The following is a 21,048-nucleotide window of genomic DNA, read 5'->3' as shown; positions in this document are numbered from 1 at the left end:
AAAACTCCTAAAGTACAGGCTAAATATAGATTTTTCCAAAAATTTAAAACAAATGATATTGAAGATGAGGAGCGCTTTATCTTTGACTGCTGTTTCTTTAACAAAGTTAGGGAGTCTCTTAAACAAATGTCAAATAAATATTTTTGTATATAAACAACAAACAAAATATCACAATTTATTAAAATTATGAATTGTAGCATGCAAGTAGCAAAGTATCTGAAAACACAATCTATAAAACAGTGACTTGAATGAAGACGGGTAGAGTGTAGGGAAAAATGTTGTTTTGTGTTGTAACATTCTATCTTTTCAGAATGTGTTATGTATTTTACCACAGTGCCATCTGATGGTACAGTTGTGTAGTAAAGTTATTAATTCTCTATTTTAAGCAAATCATTTTTGCATTTATGATATTTGATATGAACATAATTTTGATGGTGATGGTTGTTGCCAAAAAACAAAACTACTGTAAAACATGTCTTTTTAGCTAGCATGTTATTTTAGCTAATTTAGCTAATCTGTAATTTCGCTATTTCAAGATGTCGCTAATTCAGAATAAAGTATATTCTCACAATCAGATTGTTGGCATTTCAGCTAAATTAAGATTTTGTTAATTTATGCATGGAGTCAAATTCTCTAAAATGGCATGTAGCTATTTAAACATGTTTTACAGTATTTCTATGTGTTGATGGTGATGGTAGTTGCCAAAAACAAAACCCATTTTTTGTGGCTGGTCTGTATTTTATCTTGTGGGCGTGCAATACTTGACTTCAATACTACAATGTTATTGTAGGCCAGCAGAGCTCTTTCCATCAACAGGTCACTTGTTTCAGATTACTTGGATTATGGTGATGCAGGGGAAGATAGTTGATAGTATAACGGTATATGCAGCTATATAACTAATAAAGTTGATATGGAATGAGTTCATCTGTGTAATTCTTTAAAGCGGTAATAGCGACAATCAATAATTTAACTTTTATTTTTAATAAAACATTTCACATGTTATTAGTAGCAATTCAAAATGGCCATCTAAGAAATGTAAACACTGAAAGCATAGCATATACACTATATACTGACATTGTACATTAAATCACTGGCAAGTGTCTGGGTCTCCAGAGGGCGCCTTCTATTGAAATCTAGTTTTGTCAAGTGAACCTCAGGGATCATGGTACAATATAATTTACCAGAAACCCTGAGCAAAATTTCAAATGCGTATCTATCTGATGGTCTCGCTGATAATTTTATGCGTCATTCATCACACTTTCCACTGTTCAACGAAATGACGACTGCATGATCCTTTCATATACTGTAAAACATGTCTTTTTCGCGAGCATGTCTTTTTCACGAATTTAGCGAGAGAACTGATTCGCTAATTCAAGATGTCGCTAATGACTTTATTATAAATTCAAAATGGCCGCCAAACAAAGAAAGCAACAATGAGAAGAGAGATGCGCTAAATCACTATTTCGCTATTACGTCATTTTACTACAATTCGCTAAAATTGTATGCTGCTTTTTCAACATGTTTTACTGTAGTTTCCACATAGAACTTTGCCCATGCAGTTGGGTCTAAAACAATATTTTGGTAAAAGTTGGTCATTTTTATGTCGTTATATTAAACCAAAAAAGTTCAAAATAACATCTATTGCTGCTTTACATTTATATTCATAGATTGTTTTTGTTACATACATACCTGAAATACCGTGACAGCATTTTTATTATAATTGATCAATGTTAGTTGTTATTTTGTGTGCCAATTCTGTTTAACCTCAGGTAATTCAATTTTGAAATCAAATTAACTTCAATTAATGTTAATAATGACATGTATTATCTGTAACTAATCTTTTCTCTATACGATGACAAATATGTTTTATAATTGTTTCTGAAATGAAAAGGAAAGTGTTGCGTATAAGGATGTGTTCATAGTGGAGTTCACATATTGAGCAATCTTTTTTACAAAGTATCACAAAATCAGAATAGTTCAGCACAGCAATAGATGTATAGGTGGATTTGGGGAAGGTTAGACATGTTTGATAAACATCAAATATACCGAACAGCTCTCTGATAAATGATTGCCAGCAGCATTCCATGAAATTAGTTTTTAAGATGATTATCACTGACTTAAATGATATTAAGAATACAATTGAAGTTTATAGTCAAAATTAAAGTGAGAAGGATGTCGGCTGCATATGCGCGGGAATTGAGTCCGAAACGACAATAAAAACACATGCTAAAAATGCAAAGGCTCATTGGTAGACTCTTGTGTGTAAACAATGACACGCTATGGCCATCTGATGCATGTGCAGGTGACGACTGCCCCGCTTTAAACTTTCATTGAATTCATAACTTTTACATGCCTGCATTTTACTGTGCCTAACCTATTAAAGCTCTATTTTTTAGTGCACCACTGCTACGATACGTGTGTAACATATTACACATGGGCCTATAAATTTTAGTACATATCAAAGGATATAGAATTCTGTGATGTCAGAAGCTTTGTCTAGAATGTCAAGAAAGTTGTCTGGAAAGTCTGAAATGTGGTTTACAAATACTGGTGTTGTTTGATGGAAAAGGTTATTTGTAAGTTTTTTAAAATGGTGTAAAAGCAGTTTTAAAAGTCTTGAGTATTCGGCAAAGGAAAGGGAAAGTTGTGTGTAAAGTGAAAATGCTTTCAAACAGCTGTACACTGGTAAAAGTAGTTTAAAATCTTGTTTGTGAAGATTGCATGGATGTTGCTTTGCAAGTTGAAAAGAAGTAAAAAATGCCAGACATTGCTTTTCCTTGAAAATTATGAATTTGTCTATATGGTCAAAAACTCAATTTGTGAAGACTGTCATCATCTTAACAGTAGGTAATAATGTCAAGTGAAAAAATGTGTATTGATAAGTAGTTTATTGTATGGGTAAGTGTGCATAGACAGACAAGTGTATTGTAAAGCAATAAACAAATGTAACCTACTGAAAATAAGAATTACTGCATTAGAATCATTGCTAAGACATGTTAGTTGTATATTGTCCCATAATGTTCCATAGTAGTATTACAAGACCAGTTGTAAAATGTTGTTGACTTCGAGCATCCCCATGCTTGACTCTTATTCTTTGGGGAGTGGTATGAGAACATGCAAAGGTTGACTCAGCATTCGACGATTCGGAAATTGGTCTCGAGTAAATATATTTAGGGAATATTTCCTAAACAAAACTGAAAAGTAATTGTACTGGTGGACATGAGGGTTGCAGTGATGGTTTCAGTAAGTAATACACGCAAACTAAATTAGAACTTGCCACTTGTATCACGTGATCGTAAGGAAATCACCCCAAATCTTGTTTCAGTGCATGCAACCAATACATACAAGTGTTGTGTTTTTCTCTAACTATGATGAACTGTGCCGATCACCTTTACGTCTTTTTAAAAAAAAAACGAGGACCTTATTGGACATATTTTATTCATTATCTATGAATAGTTCAATTAAAAATATCGTTGTCTTTCCGAAGCTAAAAATGAAAATCTTACGAAAACAGACTATCAAAGTGTTTGTCGAACACAAATTTCATTGATTCAATCACAGCTTCGTGCATGTTGTTTTGCTGTTTATCCAGGCTTCTCCATTATTAAGTATTTATGTACAGATCCCGAGGATTTTAGCCAAACTCGTCACCGTTTAGCATTTGGCTAAAATATATACACTGTTAATAAATGGATCTGAATTTTAAATTGGTCAAAGCTGCAGGGAACGATAAATATATTATATAGAAAATGATAGTATGTAATCATAATCTTTGGAAATTATTGAATAGTTATAATTAAAGACTACGAATTAGTTTGAAAGTCCTCATTAATATGCATAAATTGCATGGACATTTGGTAACATCTACGTTGGCTGTTAGGTGGTCGTAACCATAGCAACCATAACAATGCCCGTATTACATAGTTAAAAACATATCTCTAATTCGCAACAGTAAACAAATACTCTAGATATCATGTGACATCATTAGTATGTATGGATGTAATTCTAAAAAGGCCAATATAAATAGTTAAACTGCAAACTGGATGTATAACACACATAACTATGTTAGGTTGGTGTTCCCATAGCAACCATGAACACACCCATAACAACAAATTCATTCTATGTTTAGCTCTACTGTAATTGAACACGACATAGTGGAGCTATTAACACATCATGATTGAACACTACATAGTGGAGCTATTAACACATCATGATTGGTCATTGTCCACCGGTAAACAATTGAATTTTTAACTTCTTCTTGAAAATCGCCAGATCAATTATTTTGTTACAGTTTCTCGTATATGAAATTGTTCGCCGTTGTAACTTAATATAAAATGTTTGATCCTAGCTAATGGCGATATCATTTGCGCCGCATCTTGCTATTTAGAGATATTTGCGGCTAAAAACGCGTGATATTGTGAGAAGCAGTATTGATATTTGTTCGAGTACGTTGTTGGGTAATATGTGTTGCCTTATATCTTCATAATACGTTACTTCCCAACTAATGGCGATATCTTCTGTGCTGTATCTTTGATATAGGTGTACATACAATTTCAAAGCATGTTCTTGTAAATATTTAATGAAGATAGTTGAGGATTCAGCAGAAATAATAAGCTTAATAAATAGAATGAAGCGTCAACATATTAAAGTGCGGTGGTCGTCACGCCGCGCATGTGTGACGTTTGTGTTGATAAAGATTGATTCTCCCATAATCCAATGCGGTTTTTAATGAAAATCACGACTACGAGTTTTCACCTGGGTGCAACGTGCACTAATTACCACTGACAACTCCTTCTATTCCCTCCAATCACCAAAGAAATTACCTAGTTACAGCTTGGCAACGTCCAAGTTTTTACTCGTTGGTCTGCGCAATAGTCAAAGTCGCCATTTTTGTTCATATGAGTCCCATATCTCGTGCCTGCCTGGCGCGACGACCACCACCCTTTAAATGTATTTATACAGCCTCTGTGGTTCATGCTGAAGTAAGTTTTTGTGTGAGTGTATCACGTAAACTGTCTAAAATTTTAGACCCAAAATTAAAATACAATGTCAGACACCGGATAATGGGTAGTAATAAATTGAGTAGCAGTGTGAGGTATTTTATTCAAATACAACTTAAGCGTAGATTTGTTCTTTATACATGTTTTCCTGTATCAGCACATATATTTTATAGAAAGATTGACACGTGCGTGGGTCTCAAAAAACTTAAAAGGTATTTGTTATTGTTTGCATTGCGGGAGCTGAGATGTGTCGTGGTGGTCACATTCACGTTGGTCGAGCTTCGTTACAATGATATGGAAGTTAGAAAACCGGCGATGTAATATGAAGATTTGTCTAAAATTTATTCAGGCACAAAATTAGATAGAGGTACGTATAATTCCTGTATGCAGTATTATTCTATGAAGTCGTGGCAAGAAATGTAAACTTTGTGAATCATCTATCGCCCTATTCTATGATCGGCAGTAATAGTAAATATTTATTCCGTTTTAGGCCACAGACGGTTACTTTGAAATTAATACATCTGATGAACAGTAAAAACAGTTTTCATATCTAAAATAGAGAGTAACATTTTACTGAGAAATCATAGAACTTTTCGTAACAATTTAAGTAAAAAAACTGTAAATATTTGTTCCGTTTGGGAGCGAATAGTTCTACACAAACGTGACAAGTGACGTATGATGATTGTGAAACCCTTAGGTCAGAGAGTATGCTATTAACAAAACTTATCGACCCATTTCTATGGCAACAAGTTCATAATAATGGCACAAATGCACGGCTTTGTTAAATTGTGTTCACGGTCTAATGTAAGAAAATCATTAAATTAATTACGGCAGCAAGTGCAGTGAAATGTTCGCAATCGGTAATTATTAAATATGGCTAGTTGTTTCGGAATACTTTATCAGTGATTGTCTTGAATTGACCAATGGATGTTCTTGAATTCCGTGGTTTATGCCAGACATGATGTGGCATGGTATATGACTATAAATGAAGCTACGCTTATTCAAACGCGTAATTTGATTGGCAACAGCCGTTGTCACGTGTTACTTACGCCAGTGCAATTTTTACGACTTTCTAGTTAACATTCGCGACTTTCCAGCAACTTTCAACATCATCGATTTTCCACCCAATTTTACAATTTTCCAATAAACTTTCACAAATATTTAAACAAACATATTAGAAAAAGAGGGACACGCAACTGCGGTATTTCCTTTTATGTCACGTATTTTGGTACTCAGTTACTAGTAATCCTCTTAATATAACTGTAATTCCGATTTAATTCCAAGCATTTAAATAAACATCTTTTTCTAATGTCTTTGATTTAAACAACTTTAATTATATTATTCCACTTAACTTATATGGCTTTCGGGCCAACTTTTACGATGTGTACCTAATTTGCACGACTTTCAGTAGAACTTTTCCGACTTTTTATATAACATTTACAACTTTCTAACCAATTTGAAATTAGGTGACATACCAGCCGATTATACGATTTTCTATTCAACTCAATAAAATCAAACTTATTATTAGTACATGAGTTGTTGGACGCTTTACATAGTTTTATTTTACATCGATCAAACATATGCATTAGCCACATCGCTTACACGTCAATATAAAACGTGATTGTACCATAGTCACAAAAATGAAATGAAATGACGATTAACAATTTATACAGTGTTCATTACAATTTTTACAGTTTCAACAGTGGAATTATGGCAGCATGCAAATGTCACAAGGTCACACATTCTTCACGTTTAATTGTAAACATAGTTTGAAGAAAAGACGAAAATGTTGAATATAAGTATTGGGGGATAAAATTATACTGTACATCTAGTGAATTCGTTCAAAACTAATATTAGATGTTAATCTCAAATGGCAGCGCGTGTTCTTTTATATGTGCAACAGCTGGATTTCTATTCACTGCAACGCGTCCCCGCCACGATTTATACGGATGGGCGCATATGGAGTATAAACGAACGATGACATACATACAACGTACGATGATATGAATTAATGAAGATATCATCACACCATGATAGGATATTGTGCCAGTGTCATGAAAGATAGATACCAGGTTCTCAACTGAAGCCCCGGTGCGTTAAGGTGAGAGTAGTCAATGTATTGAACAAGGCCTGACACGGTAAAACACTGTATGGGAGGGGTCAATGGGGGAACATTACATCATAAACAAGCTACATTACTGATTTCTCGATGTCATATGACTTTTATATTTGTGTTAAAATAGTGCAAACGATGTATGCCAATATTTTCTGACACGGTACTGTCTGTAAATTCAAACGAGTGAACGCCGTAACATACTAGTAGTACACTTCCACGTACGTGTACACACATCGGGTCGTATACGTGTTGTCTTCATGCATATGCGGCAGTAGGACCATCACATCTTTGTTGGTGTTTACTCCAATAGCCATAATAATACAATTATAGATATATTACATTAATTAATAATTGCTTCAAGTTTATGGGCTAAATTTTGTCATTACAAAGCACTAGTCTATTTGATTTATAATTAAAATAAAGACGATATCATAATCGCGACTTGTTTGTAAACAACGACGCCTTAAATGATCACGGGCTGTGTCCCAGACCGCTACAAACAAAATGGAAAACTGGCATTGTGTTAGGTGTATGTTTTAGTGGTCTGAGTCTATGTGCACGAATTGACTGTATTGCTTCCAATTCTTCAGCTTATTTTGGGATTGTAAATACTGCACAGCTGCTGACTAATTTACATCCGAGTTTACTGTTTTATTATCATGACCCTACATTTTTTGTATTCAAGTGCTTGGCATACATGCGCATATGTGCACTTTTAACTGTATCGGATTTGTAAACTCGAGTACTTTTACATATGTCGGCCACCTAACATGTAACATAACACGGATAAGTATTAATTGCTATAGTGTTCTTATTATTGTTATTATTTGTTTCTGGTGTAGAAATATATTAATACATTCGAAAGTGCTTTGTCAAAATAACGTATTTGATAGAATAAGCGCACATATAAAATTGATAAATCATAAAAAAAACAAAAAAACATCAGTAATATTTATGATTTGTACACGCGCCTACATGTTGGTAAACAGACTACGGCGAATAATGTATTTTAGTGTCTCAACCCGACGGAATCACGGTTCTTACATCACTTGTATTTCATAATTTTAAAGATTAATATTCGAAAAAAATATGTCAACGAGTTAATAAAACATTTCATACAGAACCACCATTTTTATCACCAACACAGACGGTACTGTTTTGCGGCAGTGATTCTTATTACTCACGCGAGTGTAGGCCAGCATAACACCTAACCACAATTAATATGGTTACTTCAATTAAATATATATATATATATATATATTCTTCCTATTTACGTGTTATTGCCTCCGCCAAGGTTACGTTTTCGGTATCGTTTGTTTGTTGGTTTGTCTGTTGTTTCGTAAATTGTTCAGGAATGGCCTTTAACACAAGGGCGAACTCATTAAATGTTGGTACGGTTACCATGGACACGTCAATTTTGGAAATGATTTTTTATATTCAACTCACAAGGTTACTGGCGGATTTTCATGAAACTGTCACGTGAGGTTACCTTTGATGCTAGGACAAAACCATTAAATATTTTTCGAGATGTGTACCTAGTTACCATGGAATGTTTTTCGGGAATATTTATTTTATTTATAATGCAAAAGATAATTGAGGGTTTCCCGTGAAGTTTTCAGTAGGAGGGGTGAGGTATTCCGCACTGGACGTACCTGGGAGTTGATAGCGTGTCGTCAATGTTAACTGAACTGAAGGATGCGAAACTGTGCGAGTGGACGATGTAATTTGTCAAGGAGAATCCGATGATCTATTGAATCAAAGGTTTTTATAGTTCAATAAAGACACCGAAAGTAAAATATGCTCCATATGCTCTGTTACATCGCTAGGGCGAGTACAGTGTTGTATTTTTTGCGTATACCATAATGTGTTGGCAGGTCATTATTATTGTTATTTCCTACTACTCAAAATAATATTGCTGTAATATAAATATATATCGAACTTCATTTTCCTAATAATTGTTTAATGACAGTGTAACCATCTTCTCAGACTATATTTCTAACCAAACATATTCAATACGATATCCACTATGCATCATACCATTGCCTACCCTCATTTATTGCCCAACACCGATTATGTCATATTTGTTTTAGTTGCCACTATCTATGACATGTGCGTATGACAGTTCAACGCCGAAATACTTTTCAATGTCTGTCATGTGATCATTTGACAGACACTATGAGTTCACTGTCAGGGGGATAATCTCTCTCTCTGGATTCTCCACACTTGCCAGGGGGAAAACTCGTCTCGTCTCTCTATCGCGTCCCCTTGAGGTACCGGATCGGGAAAGTCACTTATACTTTACAGTCAAATAAGACACACACAACGAAATACGGTTCAACTCTCGTCTTAGTCGATCTTTTGGAGCACTCTATAAGACACAGCGCCCTGGGGAAAAGTCCCCAAGACTCTCACAAGGCTGAACCAAGACTCGCCCAAGACTGGACTGCCTCAAGGCTCGCCCCTGGACTGGACTCGACTCTCCAGGACTGCTCTCTCGACTGCGTCCATCGTGGAGTATTCGCCAAGACCAACTCAAACTCTCTTTATTCATTTTCAAAACTCTAACCAATTACAAAACAGTAAAATACTCTAGGGCGTAACCTTCAATCATAAAGCCAATCACACTAAGCACTGAATACGTCATATCTTTTGATTAATCGTTCACTACATTAATAACTATGAATATAAACTGTCAGAATGGCGACGATTATCTCGTAATTAGTTCCAAATCACTGAGCCAAGTTCCGTCCAAAACTTCAAATAGGCCTAAACGATGACAGACATAACACAGCAATTCAGCTAATAATCAACTAATTAAGTCGGTTAACAGATACGCGAAAACAAATTCATGACATCACCTTCACGTTTCTAATATATAGAGGCGTGTTCTTCACAAATAATGCTCTGTATCAACAGACCGTGTTTGCAAATGACAATACGACATAAATACAGTAAACACCATTGGCAAAGTAAGTTCAACAAGAACCGAATTTGAATTAGAGAAGTAGTTCCATTCTGGGAAGAATAATAATAACCACAATTTCTGTTTTTACGAAGGAATGACTTTCAATTGTGAAACATCTATTTTGTTCATTCTAAGTATTCTTAATATCACACGTTTACTGAAATATATGTAGAATCATCTATCTTATGCCGCTATATATTGGTCCTAGTCGTTTGGTACACTATAGCCATTTTTCGAACGTTTTTATTTCAAAAATGTTTCACTTTATATATTCTGATGTTTTCAATGTTATTTATTTAATTTATCTCATGCGTTCAGTTGTGTGTATCATGTTTGGACTACGTGTATCAAGAAGAATCTCAATATTGCTAGTCATGTTGATTGTTCTGTTATATCTGCGGCTCTGGGAATTTGTGATGAAGGTCAAGATCGATTTCACTCGTCCGTTAACGGTGAGACAACTTAATATTTAAAATACACCGTGTGCTTCTCGACCAATCAGAATTCTTCATTGCAGAACTTTATTCGTACTGAAACACAGTGATTTTCATAATTTATATAATTTACAGAAAATGTCGCCAGGTGACCCAGCTTCACCAGATTATGTCAGTGGAATGCTACAGATTGACCAAGGTCCACCCGATGACGTCAGTGATTCAGAAACAGAAATCAGAACTACATCAATACCTATATCATCAATATCACCTACATCACTACCATTAGAGAAAGAAGTAATTTAAATGTTTTGTTAAGATTAATACTGCAGTGTAGTGTAGTGTAGTGTAGTGTAGTGTAGTGTAGTGTAGTGTAGTGTAGTGTAGTGTGGTGCGGTGCGGTGCAGTGTGGTGCAGTGTAATGCAGTGTAATGCAGTGTGGTGCAGTGTGGTGCAGTGTGGTGCAGTGTGGTGCAGTGTAGTGCAGTGTAGTGCAGTGTAGTGCAGTGTGGTGCAGTGTAATGCAGTGTGGTGCAGTGCAGTGTGGTGCGGTGCGGTGTAATGCGGTGCAGGGCGGTGCAGTGTGGTGTAGTGTAATGCAGTGTGGTGCAGTGCAGTGTGGTGCAGTGCAGTGTGGTGCGGTGCGGTGTAATGCGGTGCAGTGCGGTGCGTTGCAGTGTGGTGCAGTGTAATGCAGTTTAATGCAGTGTGGTGCAGTGTAGTGCAGTGTAATGCAGTGTGGTGCAGTGTAGTGCAGTGTGGTGCAATGTAGTGCAGTGTGGTGCAGTGTAGTGCAGTGTGGTGCAGTGCGGTGCAGTGTGGTGTGGTGCAGTGTAATGCAGTGTGGTGCAGTGTAGTGCAGTGCAGTGCAGTGTGGTGCAGTGTAGTGCAGTGCAGTGTGGTGTAGTGCAGTGTAGTGCAGTGTGGTGCAGTGTAATGCAGTGCGGTGCAGTGCAGTGCAGTGTGGTGCAGTGTGGTGCAGTGTGGTGCAGTGTAATGCAGTGTGGTGCAGTGTAATGCAGTGTGGTGCAGTGTGGTGTAGTGCAGTGTGGTGCAGTGCAGTGTGGTGCAGTGCAGTGTGGTGCACTGTGGCGCAGTGTGGCGCAGTGTAGTACAGTGTAGTGCAGTGTGGTGCAGTGCAGTGTGGTGCAGTGCAGTGTGGCGCAGTGTGGCGCAGTGTAGTACAGTGTAGTGCAGTGTAGTGCAGTGTGGTGCGGTGCAGTGTGGTGCAGTGCAGTGTGGTGCAGTGCAGTGTGGTGCGGTGCGGTGCAGTGTAGTGCAGTGTAATGCAGTGTGGTGCAGTGTAGTGCAGTGTGGTGCAGTGTAGTGCAATGTAGTGCAGTGTGGTGCAGTGTAGTGCAGTGTGGTGCAGTGCGGTGCAGTGCGGTGCAGTGTGGTGTGGTGCAGTGTAATGCAGTGTGGTGCAGTGTAGTGCAGTGTAGTGCAGTGCAGTGTGGTGCAGTGTAGTGCAGTGTAGTGCAGTGTGGTGCAGTGTAATGCAGTGCGGTGCAGTGTGGTGCAGTGCAGTGCAGTGTGGTGCAGTGTGGTGCAGTGCAGTGCAGTGCAGTGTGGTGCAGTGTGGTGCAGTGTAATGCAGTGTGGTGCAGTGTGGTGTAGTGCAGTGTGGTGCAGTGCAGTGTGGTGCAGTGTGGTGCAGTGTGGTGCAGTGTGGCGCAGTGTGGCGCAGTGTAGTACAGTGTGGTGCAGTGCAGTGTGGTGCAGTGCAGTGTGGCGCAGTGTGGCGCAGTGTAGTTCAGTGTAGTGCAGTGTAGTGCAGTGTGGTGCAGTGCAGTGTGGTGCAGTGCAGTGTGGTGCAGTGTGGTGCAGTGTAGTGCAGTGTAATGCAGTGTGGTGCAGTGTAGTGCAGTGTAGTGTGGTGCAGTGTGGTGCATTGTAGTGTAGAGTAGTGTAGTGTAGTGTAGTGTGGTGCAGTGTAATGCCGTGTGGTGCAGTGCAGTGCAGTGCGGTGCAGTGTAATGCAGTGTGGTGCAGTGTAGTGCAGTGTGGTGCAGTGTGGTGCAGTGTAGTGCGGTGCAGTGCAGTGCGGTGCAGTGTAATGCAGTGCGGTACAGTGTAGTGCAGTGTGGTGCAATGTAGTGCAGTGTGGTGCAGTGTTGTGCAGTGTAGTGTAGTGTGGTGCAGTGCGGTGCAGTGTAGTGTAGAGTAGTGTAGTGTAGTGTAGTGTGGTGCAGTGTAGTGTAGTGTAGTGTAGTGTAGTGTGGTGCAGTGTAGTGTGGTGCAGTGTAGTGCAGTGCAGTGCAGTGCAGTGTAGTGTGGTGTAGTGTGGTGCAGTGTAGTGCAGTGCAGTGTAGTGCACTGCAGTGTAGTGTAGTGTAGTGTAGTGTAGTGTAGTGTAGTGTAGTGTAGTGTAGTGTAGTGTAGTGTAGTGTAGTGTAGTGCAGTGTGGTGCAGTGTGGTGCAGTGTGGTGCAGTGTGGTGCAGTGTAGTGCAGTGTGGTGTAGTGTGGTGCATTGTAGTGTAGTGTGGTGCATTGTAGTGTAGTGTAGTGTAGTGTAGTGTAGTGTAGTGTAGTGTAGTGTAGTGTAGTGTAGTGTAGTGTAGTGTAGTGTAGTGCAATGCAGTGCAGTGTGGTGCAGTGTGGTGTAGTGTGGTGCAGTGTAGTATAGTGTGGTGCAGTGTAGTATAGTGTGGTGCAGTGTGGCGAAGTGTAGTGTGGTGCAGTGTAGTGTGGTGCAGTGTAGTGTAGTGTAGTACAGTGTAGTGTGGTGCAGTGTAGTGTAGTGCAGTGTGGTGCAGTGTGGTGCAATGTAGTGTGGTGCAGTGTGGTGCAGTGTAGTGTGGTGCAGTGTAGTGTGATGCAGTGTGGTGCAGTGCAGTGCAGTGTACAATTTATATTTTCAAAATTGCATAGTTTTTTCTAGAATTCTGACAATCTTGAAACACCCTGTCGAGACCCAGACTTGTATTACTAGTCGATACCATAGCAACAACAAATCAGTATATTCTAGTCTCCTGAATAATGAATAATTAAATACAAAATTCATCAGAAATTTATCTTACTAACTTGTAATGTATAAATGAGTGACTACATGTGCACCAAGGCTAAACCACGACACCACAATGGCCATGTTCTTATTATCGATTTTGTATATGAAGCCCGTATTACGCCCACAGACTCCGTAATACGGTTTTGGGGTTATGGGTAACTTGCCACTGCACTGATTGTTTATAACGTTGGTTTTTAAGATGCATGTTGGTTTACTGTCGACACATTTACTCTTCCATTTGCTCTACGAGGCGCGGAATGTAAATTTATTATTTTTTGTATACTAGAAGAAAACGTACTAATAATTCAAAATTACGTACGTATTGGAGGCCGTGGCGTGTGTGTTTTAAAACGATGTGTGCATTTAAAAAAACGGCGTGACTGTGCGTTTTAATGGTATGTGCTTTAAAAAAATCATGTGTGTATATTAAATGGCGTGGGTGTTTTAAAAAACGTGTGTTTTAAAAATGACGTGTGTGTTTTTAAAAATGGCGTGTGTTAAAAATTACGTGTGTGTTTAAAAATGACGTGTGTGTTTAAAAACGACGTATGTGTTTTTAAAAATGGCGTGTGTTTAAAAACGACGTGTGTGTTTTTAAAAATGGCGTGTGTTTAAAAACGACGTGCGTGTTAAAAAATGACGTGTGTGTTTTTAAAAATGGCGTGTGTTAAAAATGACGTGTGTGTTTAAAAATGACGCGTGTGTTTAAAAACGACGTGTGTGTTTTTAAAAATGGCGTGTGTTTAAAAACGACGTGTGTGTTTTTAAAAATGGCGTGTGTTTAAAAACGACGTGCTTGTTAAAAAATGACGTGTGTGTTTTTAAAAATGGCGTGTGTGTTTAAAAATGACGTATGTGTTTTTAAAAATGACGTGTGTGTTAAAAACGACGTGTGTATTAAAAAATTACGTGTGTGTTTTTAAAAATGGCGTGTGTTAAGTCGAATGAAAATTTCGTGTGTGTAAAAAGAAAAAAAACGCGTGCATTAACTTATTTACGCCTGTGGGGGCGCTGTTTTTCTATAGCGTCAATAAGATACGTAAAAAGGAACTTGTCCAGCACGAACGTTTTATTCATTTTGCCCTATAAATTTACCGATCGATTGTTTCTACCGATATCATGCTTGAGTTGTGTGAAGTTTCGAAATACAATTTTGAAAATCGTGTTATTTTCGGACAATTTCGGTGTCATGGTGTGAACGCTTTCCTACCTTGTGTTATCATATGAGTAGTAGGCGAATGTACCGGCGACTGATTAACTATGCCGACCCTACTTTAGGTCATCCAAGAAATGTTCCGAGGGCCTGTGAGACCAGTATGAGTACTTTGTTCTGCCCCATTGTACCAGACGTCCACGCATTGTCTTCAGCAACCAACCACACGAATAAATCACCAGGTCTCTGAGGTATACACAGTGTCGGTAAATTTATAGGGCAAAATGAATAAAACGTTCGTGCTGGACAAGTTCCTTTTTATTTCCTTATTGACGTTATAGAAATTTTCTTTTCTTTATTGACGTTATAGGAATTTTCTTTTCTTTATTGACGTTATAAAAATTCACAAACGAAAATGGCTACCACTTGAGAGGACGCCTCCACAGGCGTGAATAGGTTAATGCACGCGATTTTTTTATTTTAACACACAAACGAAATAAATCTCTCAAATAGCGCCCCCACAGGCGTAAAAGAGTTAACGCACGCGTTTTTTTGCACACACACACGAAAAAAAAATCTATTCAAAACAGCGCCCCCACAGGCGTAAATAAGTTAATCCACGCGTTTTTTTCTTTTTACACACACGAAGTTTTCATTCGACCTCACACACGCCATTTTTAAAAACACACACGTCATTTTTTAACACACACGTCGTTTTTAACACAACGTCATTTTAAAAAACACACACGTCATTTTTAAACGCACACGTCATTTTTAAACACACACGTCATTTTTAAACACACGCCATTTTTAAAAACACACACGTCATTGTTTTAACACGCACGTCGTTTTTAAACACACGCCATTTTTAAAAACACACACGTCGTTTTTAAACACACGCATCGTTTTTACACACACGTTATGTTTTTAAACACACATTATTTTTAAAATACACATGTCCTTTTAAACACACACGTTTTTTTAAATACACATAATTGTAAAACACACACGTCATTTTAAGACACACATCATTTTTAATTCACGCGTCATTTTTAAAACACACGTTTTTTAAAACACCCACGCCATTTAATATACACACATGATTTTTTAAAGCACATACCATTAAAACGCACAGTCACGTCGTTTTTTAAAATGCACACATCATTTTAAAACACACACGCCACGGCCTCCTTAAGTACGTAATTTTGAATTATTAGCACGTTTTCTTCTAGTACACACAAAATAATAAATTTACATTCCGCGCCTCGTATGCTCTTTCATACTGTCTAATCTAATGAATCTTTTTTCACATTGACAAGATGACAGATGAAATTGACATTGTTTCATCGAAGAAAATTACTCGTTTGATGCTACCGTTCTTAGTGAATAGAATAGGCTATGGCAGTAATGTACAATACAAAACATTTCTGAGTGCTGCTGTACTTGCCAAGCAATACAACTATAGTGTTGTACTCATACCTTTCTTTGATACTGGTGCTAACGATAGAGGATATATAGCTAGAACAATGAGACCTTGGGAAATTACATTTGATGTCGATAAATTCAGAGAGTTTGTGTCAGTTGCAACAATGGATGATTTCAAAACGCAGTGCAATGGCCGGATTCACGTAGTGTATTGGAGAGACTTTTTCCTCTATAAGGGAATGTACGAATCGTCCCGGGATTTGCTCCATCGATTACATGGACTTGACCTGCCGAGTTATACAACATTGAACACGGAAATTACCAGTGTTGATTGGTTGGAAAGTTCACGTGACTATGACTGCGTAGCATTTTATGATCCAATGGAATATTTGGATTCAAACGAACAATTCGATTTGTCTGATGTGCATAGCCACCTAGTGAGGGCGCCGCCCGTACTTAAAATGGCAGATAAAGTGGTGAACAAGATGTGTGATGGTCGTTTTTTAGCAATGCACTGGCGGAACAGAACAGGTGAACGGTTAGTTATCAATTTAGTTATTTCGTTTTGTTCAGAAGCTGTAAATATTTGTGTTTGTGAACTTTACCACACCATAAAGGCGTAAATTTCTTATATAAAATATTTATAAATGTTTATAAATTTTTAAATGGCGCTTGAAAACAACTTTAAACTAACAAACTAACAAAGACTCATGGGTAATGGACGTTATACAGCTATGGATTTGAAAGAAGCGCGAGAATCTTTTAGATAAATGTTTTATAAATATCCATAAATCACATTCACGCCTTCGTGAAGCCGGGTGTATTCACGGGAACCTTTATATATCATCATAGCAATACTGAACTTCCACAGCTCAATAATGGATTCTATGCTTTATTATATGATAGCAACATAAAACATATTTGCACGTGTTACTATACGCCGAGACAAGCAGACGTCAGCAGTAATGTTTACATACCTTATCTTTTTGGTTTACTTCCTCATCTTTATGTTTCCCAGTGGATTTAATGTCCAAAACAATATGCAGATTAGGGGAATTAAATAATAATGTAAAACATGGCATTTCACAATGTTCTCATACGAATGGCGATAATGAAATACATGTTTGTTTGTTTGTGCATTTTCTCTTGTTTTATCCAAAATATCCATTCGATCAATGTAATGTCATTATGTCACGTATAGCACGGGATATAAAAAGCGAACTCCAGAAATGTATCTACTTAACTGATATTTTACTTTTCATACAATGGCTATTAATATTCATGTTTGTTTTAGGTGTACGTACGATTTTGATGCACGCGAATGTGTCGATTTAATGAAGAAAGTTGATGAGTCAGCGGAAATTATCAGCTCAGCTGTAAAGAATATTATGAACAAATACAAATTGAAATGTCTATATATAGCACACCCAGTTCATTCTGACGTGAGTTAATATCATTTACCATTACCAAATTACGCACGGAGCCAGTGACAATGACCAGAACCATTGGCATTACTTTGATATTGAATTCAATGTGACCAATTGACACTCATTTAGTATGTCCAGTACAATACTTAAATGTTAATGTTTAATTTTTTATATAGCTTGACAGATATGCACAGTGTTTATTGTGACATAACATAAAAAAATATAATCATATCTTCCAGTTGTGCACTTTTCCAGAACATTAACTCGTCTACAAATGCTTTAAAATGTAATTTATTTTGTTCTGTTAAACCATCTGAAATAGAGGCCAATCAAATCGTGGCATAGTAATGTTTATTGCACTCACATTGCTTTTCTTAGTTTGTAACGATATGTCGACTGTGGTTCATCTTTTCCTTTGTCGTAATACATGTCATGTGCATATGATGCAAATATTGTGTGGTTATTGGATAAAATATGTTTAATATTACTGATGTTGTGCTAAAATCATTAACTAGTAGTTCTCTGACCCTACAATGTTCTAAGCCTATTCAAATTTGCATGAAGCAGGTATCTTCCTTTAATTATTTTGCCATGTGTTCTACTATTACTGTTTATTACCTAATGTTTATTTTGATTTTATTTCTAGAAAATTATAAGTTACTTCTCTTCCTCGTTATTGATAAGCAATATTTATAACACAGCCACACTGCTTCATGACAACGACCCGGATGTAAAAGTTTTCAAAAATAGTTTATATCTACTTTCACTCTTGGAGCAAGAAATATGTTTTAGTAAGTAACAATCCCACAATTCCATGTTACCCACAATACACCGTGGACACTTGAAATTAACTCCAGTAATAACGGAAATATATTTGCATTTTGCTTCATTGGTGCAAGTAAAATATATTTGCATATTGCTACATTAATGCAAGTAAACTATATTTGCATATTGCTACATTGATGCAAGTAAAATATATTTGCATATTGCTACATTGATGCAAGTAAAATATATTTGCACATTGCTACATTGATGCAAGTAAACTATATTTGCATATTGCTACATTGATGCAAGTAAAATATATTTGCATATTGCTACATTGATGCAAGTAAAATATATTTGCACATTGCTACATTGATGCAAGTAAAATATATTTGCACATTGCTACATTGATGCAAGTAAAATATATTTGCATATTGCTACATTGATGCAAGTAAAATATATTTGCACATTGCTACATTGATGCAAGTAAAATATATTTGCACATTGCTACATTGATGCAAGTAAAATATATTTGCATATTGCTACATTGATGCAAGTAAAATATATTTGCACATTGCTACATTGATGCAAGTAAACTATATTTGCATATTGCTACATTAATGCAAGTAAACTATATTTGCATATTGCTACATTGATGCAAGTAAAATATATTTGTATATTGCTACATTGATGAAGTAAACTATATTTGCATATTGCTACATTGATGCAAGTAAACTATATTTGCATATTGCTACATTGATGAAGTAAACTATATTTGCATATTGCTACATTGATGCAAGTAAACTATATTTGCACATTGCTACATTGATGCAAGTAAACTATACTTGCATATTACTACATTGATGCAAGTAAAATATATTTGCATATTGCGACATTGATGCAAGTAAAATATATTTGCATATTGCTACATTGATGCAAGTAAAATATATTTGCATATTGCTACATTGATGCAAGTAAAATATATTTGCATATTGCTACATTGATGCAAGTAAACTATATTTGCATATTGCTACATTGATGCAAGTAAAATATATTTGCATATTGCTACATTGATGCAAGTAACATTTTATTTACACACTATTTGCTATTGATACAAGTATCATTTATTTATGCATCATTGTGTTGGTATTTTTAGGAGCTGATATATTTCTTGGCTGGTCCCAGTCTTATTGGTCTCAGTTCGTTAAACTAGATCGAATAGGAGTTGGTAAAGACGCATTGTTTTATAATGACCTTCCTGAAATTGAAGATGACAGAAAACTAGATCTTATATGGAAGTATATGAATATCATCCGTTAACATCCAAGATTATTCCATTTATTCACGTTACAGTTTTCATTTGTAATACCGATCTCAGAACTGAAACGCGGTCGAAGCTATTAAGAAATTAACTAAGGACAGCCTAATCGAATTACGATCAATCTAATGGCGCTGCTCACAGTTTAACAATCTGACTTTTTCCCCTTGTATGTAACTACACTTGTGTAATGCAATTTATAGGTGTAGCAACTGTACATAATATTTATATTCTGACAAAACAATAAATAAATAAATAAATAAATAAATAAATAAATAAATAAATAAATAAATAAATAAATAAATAAATCAACCAAATAATACATTTTATGTGTTATTGTTGTTTTGCACGCCCGCTCAAGTGTAATGGACAGGACGATGGTCTGACATGCAAGCCCTGCTATTTAATGAATAGATTTTTCAGTTTTGTTCAGATAAAAATATTTCATAGGCTTAAACTTGTTGAAACATGGATATAAGAGTGGTGCGATATAGGTGCGGATTTCCTTCCACCGAATGCGTCTGCATTTTTAACCAATGAGAGAGCTAGATTTACGCACATGGCTTATTAATCAATATGACGGCATGCTATACCAGTGAGAAAAAGACAGGCTGCTTGAAAAGCGCAAAAGCGTACTCGAACCTGAACAAATAGTAAAACATGAATTCATCTTTGCATTATAATTCATATATCAACGACCTGGGACTAATCTGTGATTTGCGATTTGTCATATGATATGTTATTTAGAATGTATCAAATAATTATTGAATTTGTGCACTAATCTGTACAATGTTACGTTACCACGGAGATTTCAACCCCGTTGCATTAGTTAGATGCAAGAGTTAGTCTACCATCTTTTGTAAGTTTAGAAATATACGTGTGTCGTAAAATGTGGTCCATCTTTTGTAAGTTTAGAAATATACGTGTGTCGTAAAATGTGGTCCATCTTTTGTAAGTTTAGAAATATACGTGTGTCGTAAAATGTTGTCCATCTTTTGTAAGTTTAGAAATATACGTGTGTCGTAAAATGTGGTCCATCTTTTGTAAGTTTAGAAATATACGTGTGTCGTAAAATGTGGTTCATCTTTTGTAAGTTTAGAAATATAAACTTGTCGCAAAATATGGTCCACCTTTTGAAAGTTTAGAAATATATGTGTGTCGCAAAATGTGAGTATCGAGATATGTCAACTCATTCAGTCTGGGAACGCTTTACATTCAACCTGGTCTTGTCCAGACCGATGCTCACCGTCGATTACAACGTTGCAGTAGAAATATGATATAAGGAATAAGGTAATATTTTTGTATATCAGTAGCTATTTTAGATTTACAGTGTGATCTTTCTATGTAATGATGGCTGTCGTTATTTTGATGCATCAGACAGACAATAAAACTGCCCACCAGCTGTGGTCAATTACATCAAACAAATAGTGATTACTGACA

The 21,048-nt window shown here is 36.5% G+C and overlaps 1 protein-coding gene across 1 annotated transcript; it reads left to right on the top strand.

Annotated features, from left to right (window-relative positions):
• The first annotated feature begins 6,898 nt into the window (after nucleotides 1–6,898).
• Nucleotides 6,899–20,065, top strand: LOC100370034 (uncharacterized). The gene is made up of 7 exons (XM_002741172.3): nucleotides 6,899–7,101; nucleotides 10,400–10,533; nucleotides 10,651–10,812; nucleotides 15,996–16,639; nucleotides 17,396–17,543; nucleotides 18,175–18,319; nucleotides 19,447–20,065. Exons 2-7 carry the CDS (start codon nucleotides 10,411–10,413, stop codon nucleotides 19,608–19,610), a joined length of 1,386 nt encoding a protein of 461 aa, XP_002741218.1. The 5' UTR covers nucleotides 6,899–7,101; nucleotides 10,400–10,410; the 3' UTR covers nucleotides 19,611–20,065.
• The last annotated feature ends 983 nt before the right edge of the window (nucleotides 20,066–21,048 follow it).

This window comes from Saccoglossus kowalevskii, chromosome 14 (assembly GCF_978046115.1).
Source record: "Saccoglossus kowalevskii chromosome 14, keSacKowa6.1, whole genome shotgun sequence".
In the NCBI taxonomy this organism is placed as follows: Eukaryota; Metazoa; Hemichordata; class Enteropneusta; family Harrimaniidae; genus Saccoglossus; species Saccoglossus kowalevskii.
The sequence above is the reverse complement of the archived record's forward strand: the minus strand, read 5'-3'. Positions and strand labels throughout refer to the sequence as shown.

Coding starts and splice junctions, on each gene's coding strand:
- LOC100370034 (XM_002741172.3), top strand. CDS start 10,411: ATGTTTGGACTACGTGTATCAAGAAGAATCTCAATATTGCTAGTCATG. Junction 10,813..15,995: donor CACTACCATTAGAGAAAGAA/GTAATTTAAATG, acceptor CACATTGACAAG/ATGACAGATGAAATTGACAT. Junction 18,320..19,446: donor GGAGCAAGAAATATGTTTTA/GTAAGTAACAAT, acceptor TGGTATTTTTAG/GAGCTGATATATTTCTTGGC.